Here is a 6,104-nt window from a genome sequence, read left to right as displayed (position 1 = left end):
TGAGAAGGGGACATGGAGAAGCTCAGTGGCCCCAGAGTCATTTGAGCTAGGAAGTCGTTTTTAGAACTGGCAAAACGTTTTAACAGTCATGACGTCCCAATCCAGAAAAGCAAGGGACGGTGCTCACTATTCATTTCCCAGTTTTCGTTTGTCTACTGAGTTCAAGTCTTCCCCCCACCTCCCCCCAAAGAAGAGCAAAGAGACTCTCCATGCCAAGCCAGCAGAGTCCTTGGCCTGTCTGTTCAGAAGCACCTTGTCCATCCCGGCTAAAGAGGCTCCTCCCCCAAAGTCCATACAAGTGTCTATTGGGAAGTTCCTGTAGAGGTAAGTGTTGTAGCCAACAGGTATAGGTCACATGATGGTGCAGAGGCCGGACTGGATGCGTGTCCTCTGGAAGTTCCTGCCGAGGGCTTCCTTGGCCCATGTGGATGACCTAAAGGGACAGAGGGGCTGCCATGGGCAACTGTGGAAATGCAAGATCTCCCTCCCTAGATGCAGCTTCTCATCTCTGTTTTCTTTAGGATGCTGCTCTCTTAGAGCCTGCAGCCAGGCCTTGCAGGAGCCTGGGATAACGCCCAGTCTTGGAATGCTTTCTTCCCTCAACCACAAGCTGCCCATCCTCCAGGCCCCCACCCCTCGGAGGACCCACCTATTGAGTCGGAGCTTCTTGGGTGATATGATGAAGGGATATTCCTCTCCATTGGGACTTGGGCCTCCAGATGGAAGATGGGTTGTGGCTCCTAAGCATGGATGGAGGGGATTGGATACATTTCTCACAGAGCTTTTCGTAACCAGGACATCACAGTGGGAAAGAGGAAGCAGGGGTGGGGACAAATGGGGCGGATATCTAGCTATGTATTGGTCACTTCACGAAAGATGCCCTGGACAAGCCATGTGCTTGGTAAACACCAGTCCCCTAAGTGATGGAGGAATGAGTCCCTAGAAGGGAACACACCAGGAATCTGAGCCAGCTCGCCAAACAGCAAGGCCTTCAGCTTGAGAGGTTTAAGGGACAGCCTAGTAAGGAGCCTAGTAAGGAGAAAAGCCTAACACGGTGCCTGAAGTGGAGCGGAGATGGGCGCTAAGATACAAAGTTTAAGTGGCTAGGAAACAGCATGAAAGCTAGGGAACAGAGAGCTAGCAACACACACACATCTGGGAAGGCCTGGGAGGAAATGGGCCAGGCCCCCCATGAGAGAAGCAGAAATGTGGGAGAGCTGCTGCAGGCAAGGGGAGCCAGGGGTGGGTGGCAGGCGTGGGGGTGGGGGGACCAGGAAGGTGAGATAAGGGTTCCGACTGCAGGAGTGGGGCGTGTTTCTCCTACCCACCCCCTCTTTCCACTCACGGTTCTGTCTCTGAGGTCCTAACACAGTGGCCGTGTTCACCAACCCCTCTATCTCCTTCTTCTCATGGCTGCCTTCTGGCACTTCACCTTCCCACTGACTGAAAGGTTTTCAGGGACAGAGAACTGGATGTGGCTGGGCTGTGGGACACTCCTGGGGTCAGCTCCCTCCACCCCCACCCCCACCCCAGCCAGCAAACCTTCTTCTACCATGTCAGGACTGCCTGACTCACCTCTCCTGGGTATCTTCTGCACTACTTTGTACCCTGGCTGAGGTCTTTGCCTTCCGTGAAGTCTGCAGCTTTCCAGGAGCAGAGGGCTGGTGAATGTACAGAGAAAACCCACCTGGCTATCAACGCCCTTCCAGCTACCTCTAGGGAGCCACAGTGTCCCCACACAGAGACAGCCCAGGGGGTTTCTGAGACTCAAATTCTGAAGTAAGGCCCTTTGCTCTCTGAAGGTTCATCTACTAAATCTTAGATCAGAAATCAGGCTTGTGGATCCAGCCATAGCTTGACCATTATCATGCGATGCCCAGTGCCTCTGTGTATTGTCTGAGTTAGTGGAAGGCCTTGGCCCAAGACTTTTGACTTTTAATCCAACCCCCTACCTGTTCCAGGATAACCACCCCTATCCCCCAGTATAGTAACTGAACTAGGGTCTCACATCTGCTGGGCAAGCATCCTACATCTGAACTATACCCTCTCTGCTTCAGGTGAAATAACTGTTTGAAGATTATACAGTGTCCTGGGCTTTAAAACAAGAGGGCATTCAACCCATTAAATCCCTATAATAAAGCATACATTTCAATTCTTGGGGTCAGAGGATATTTCCTATAGAGGAAAGCATTTGGAGGGCTCATGACCTGTGGAGAGAGATTGAAAAGCAAACCGCGCTCGAGGTACAGTCCAAGGAGACCCATAGAAGCCCTACCAAAGAGACATCTCCTGGAGTTTTCTTGGAGCACCACCCCCATCCTGTGGCCATTTAGGGAATTGCACCCAAGAGCAGCCTCCCAGATCTTCACACAAATGGCTGAAAGGCCTTGGCCTTAACCTAATGGGGCTTGTGACCTCAGCTAAACTCCCAAGAAACAGTCCGTGGACAAAAAGGTATGTCACAATCTCTGCCCCACCCACTACAACCTTATATACATACATCCCTCATGCAAGCCCAGGGGAAAATGAACATGGAGTGGTTAAATGTGGCATTCCTGAGAACATTCTTTCTGGGGCATCTTGTCCCCACTCCCACCTCCTGGTCTTAGGCGTTATACTACCAAGAAATGAGTCTGTGATAGCTTCTCCTGAGCCACGAAGGTCCGCATGGCATCTGCCAATTTGGCCACAAGCCGCTCTCGTACAGAACCTGGTTCGTGCTGGGGAGAAAGGAACAGGGATGGAATGAGGATGAACCGAGCTATGAATTTGCAAAAACAGGAAAGGGGCAGAAAGAAAGAGCGAGATTCCCTCTCTTTGTGCCCTGCCACCATGCCACCATGCCACCATGCCACTATGCCACTGAGCATAAAACTGTAGGCAGACTGCCTCTTCCTCCAGGTAACAGCTGTGGACCTGGCGTGGTGTTTCTAATCAGTAAATACGTGGTGGGAGCAAGGAGCAAGGCCGGCAGTATCAGCCAAAGACTTCTGGGAAGGCAGGAAGTCAGAGGCCATGATGGAGGGTCTCACCTGACATAGGGCCAGCGCTTCCTTATAGTATTTCAAGGCCTGGTCATGTTGTCCCAGTCTGGCTGCAGCTGCCCCAAGACCCTCACACGCCTGCCACTGTCCCTTCACGTCTCCTAAGGACGAGAGCTCGAAAGATCTTCTCATGTTCCCTGTTCCACAGACCCTTCGGGCATTGTGTACCCTCGGTCTTTGTGCCCCCCTCCCTGAGTTCCAAGCTAACCCTCTCATTCTTACCAGTGTCTTGGGCAGCCTGGAGGGCATGCAAATAGCTGTCCCAGGCAGCCCTGTGGTCCCCCAGCTGGCTCAGTGAAAATGCCAGGCCGCTAAAGCTGCGACCCTGCTCCCACCGCTGGCCCACAGAGCCTGAAATCAGAACAGGTCCATTTGAATAGGGACATGGTTGCTGGTGCAATGAAACCCTGCCCTCAACAAGAGAGGATCCCAGGAGTCCCAAAGTTCAGCCTCAGTGCCTGTAGGTGACCCACAAAGACCTAAGTTATCCAGATTGAGCCTCTCATCTTGTTTTACCCCAAATACCTCCCTAGCAAGTTGGAACCTGTGAGTTAAGAGTCTATATTAATATGCTGAGGGAAAAAATAAAAAAAATAAAAATAAAAGATCAGAGATCTGTTTCTACCTCTGGAGTGCTGGGATCAAAGGTGTGCACCACCATACCAGGCAGGTTAAAAAAAAAAAATATTTAGGGGCTAGACACCCAGGTCCAATCTCACTTGTGTGATTGGTTTGTGTGTGTGTGTGTGTGTCTGTGTGTGTGTGTGTTTCTGTAGTGCTGAGAATGGAATCCAGGGCCCTGTGCATGTCAGGCAAGTGCTTTGCCACTGAGCCACACCCCCAGCTACCCACTTTTTAATTTTTTCATATTTACTTCTGAGGGTATATGGCTGTGCATAGATGGGAGTCAGGACCACTTGCTGGAATTGGTGCTCTCTCATCCACATGGGTTCTGGGAAGTGAACTCGGGCTGACATGCTTAGCAGCAAGTACCCTTCCCTGCTGAGCCATCCCGTCTGCCCCTCACAGCACCATCTGGTTTGCTGCTGAAGGAGGAGATTCAGGGCAGCACCTCTGGCCTCCCAACCTCCAGCTCCAGGCCACTGAGCCCACTACCTTCTGCTCTGACTGGTTCTCCCATTTCAGATAGTCCCAGCCCAGTAACTGGTCCCAGGGATCCAGCCAGCCAGTGCTCCCGGTGTAGCGGACTCAGGCTCCTCAGTCCCCTCCCAATCCTTGGGAAACCACCCTGTCCATTGGAAACATTTTATTCTTTTTCTTTTTTGACAGGATACTATGTAACCCAAGCTGGCCTGGAATTTGGATCGCTTGAAGCTTCTGATTCTCTTGCCTCCACCTACTGAGCACTGAGACTGCAGATGAGCAACCACTGCACTGGGTCTATGTGGTGCTGGGAACCAAACCAGAGCTTTGTGTACGCTGGGCAAGCACTCCAGATGTGTGTGTGTGTGTGTGTGTGTACGTATGTATCCACACACACGCATATATAATGTATATGTATCCTCTCCAGGCCTGAAACCTCTTTTTAATCCTTTAGTCTTGGCCCCAGTCCCCAGCCCCTGGGACCCACCATGAAGACTGGCAGCCTTCTGGTGAAACTCCTGGGCTTCCCAATAGTTGCCAAGGACATTGTGGGTCATTCCAAGGTTTTGAAGCACTGTAGCCTGCTCTGATGGCTGTCGACACAGGGGTAGGGCCTGCAGGAAGGCCTCTACTGCCAGAGGGAACAGTTGGAGTTGGAAGTAACCCATGCCTAGATCGTTGTAGAATGGCCCTGGAGAATAGAACCAAAGTCACTGATGGCCAGATGGGCCATAGCTAAGGCTGTAACAGTATAGCTTCCGACCCACTCACTCCTCCAGGTTCCCCAGCCCCCAGGACACCACCAAGCTTAGGCTCAGCACCTCTTTAGAGCCCACACCTTGTTTACTAAGGCTCACCCAACAGTCCCTGGTCAGTGCTCCGGTCAGCATCAGCAAGCTTACGGCTCTCCTCCAAAGCCTGCAGCACATCACTCAGTCCATACTGCCGACTGCTCAGCATACATCTCACAGCAGCCACCTGAGCCAGGGCTGCATCCCAGAGCTGGCCTGCATGGGCATAGGCCCTGCTTGCTGCCTGTAAACTGCAGGCTGCTTGCTTAGGCCATCCCAGGGCCTGATAGCAGGCTCCTATTTTTGCCTGTGCCTCCCCATGGTAGCCCTGTGGTTGGTAATGGACCAGAGCCCTGTGGTACCAGTCCAAAGCTTGAGTCAGGTCACCAAGGGCGTGATGGGCTAAAGCCACATTGAAACACTGGTCACCATGACACCAGCCTTCGGACTTCTCTTCAGGGTGGGCTCTCAGAAGTAGCTCAAGACCTGTGGCTGGGTCTCCAGTCTCCACATAGGCAGCCCCTAGGTTAAAGGCACAGGCTTGAAGAATGGAGCTGTCTCTGGTTGATGGGGCCTTAGAGGCCAGCAGGAAGGCCTTCTGGAAGCTGCCCAAGGCCTCCTGAATCCGAGCAGCATGCAAGGCCCTGTGGCCAGCCCTGGTGAGGCTCCGGATCTTGCCTTCTTCTTGCAGCCTCTTCTTTTTCTCCCTTTTCTTCCTGCAGTTTGGGAGTTTGGGCACAGTCTCAAGCTTCCAGTGGCTGTCCTCAGGGACAGGGGGAAAACCCAGGGTTGATGCCAGGAACAGAGAGGTCAGCATGTCAGCCTTAGTTCTTGCCCTCTACCCCTCCAGTAGGATCCTTTAAGGGAAATTTGGCTCTACCTCTGGCCTCCAGGGACCAAGGATTTTCCTCTGAACTCTTACCGTGCTTCCTGGGTCCCACTGGGCAGCATTTTGACTTTCTCTCTTTAGAACTCTCCCAAGTTCTTCGTCAGGACTCAGACCAAGTAGCTTTCTGAACGCTGCCTTCTGTGAATCCAATCCCCCATGTTACCAAAACCAAAACCGGACCAATCAAAAGTCCTGCAAACTTCTGCAATTTCTCAGGATTCTTCCTCCCTAAGTCTTTCCCCTAATGCCCTACTCCCAGCATTGGGGATTGAACCC

The 6,104-nt window shown here is 52.4% G+C and overlaps 1 protein-coding gene across 1 annotated transcript; it reads right to left on the bottom strand.

The window, feature by feature from the left end:
- Positions 1-284: 284 nt before the first annotated feature.
- Ttc24 (tetratricopeptide repeat domain 24) lies at positions 285-5,890 on the bottom strand. Its single transcript, XM_085835334.1, has 10 exons — positions 5,862-5,890; positions 5,006-5,655; positions 4,636-4,839; positions 3,267-3,395; positions 3,033-3,145; positions 2,622-2,720; positions 1,576-1,661; positions 1,347-1,443; positions 650-747; positions 285-433 (listed from the first exon to the last, which is right to left on the bottom strand). Exons 1-10 carry the CDS (start codon positions 5,888-5,890, stop codon positions 352-354), a joined length of 1,587 nt encoding a protein of 528 aa, XP_085691460.1. The 3' UTR covers positions 285-351.
- Positions 5,891-6,104: the final 214 nt, after the last annotated feature.

Source organism: Mus caroli, unplaced genomic scaffold (assembly GCF_978045245.1).
Source record: "Mus caroli unplaced genomic scaffold, Mus_caroli_1 scaffold_3, whole genome shotgun sequence".
Lineage (NCBI taxonomy): Eukaryota > Metazoa > Chordata > Mammalia > Rodentia > Muridae > Mus > Mus caroli.
Note: the sequence above shows the minus strand (reverse complement) of the source record. Positions and strands in the feature narration are given on the sequence as shown.

What these genes read in the sequence shown, in the direction of transcription:
- Ttc24 (XM_085835334.1), bottom strand. Translation starts at nt 5,890, where the DNA reads ATGCTGCCCAGTGGGACCCAGGAAGCACG. An exon ending in AGTGGGACCCAGGAAGCACG is followed by an intron (nt 5,656 to 5,861) that starts GTAAGAGTTCAG and finishes CCCAAACTGCAG; the next exon opens with GAAGAAAAGGGAGAAAAAGA. An exon ending in TAGGACCTCAGAGACAGAAC is followed by an intron (nt 748 to 1,346) that starts CGTGAGTGGAAA and finishes CCCCTCCATCCA; the next exon opens with TGCTTAGGAGCCACAACCCA.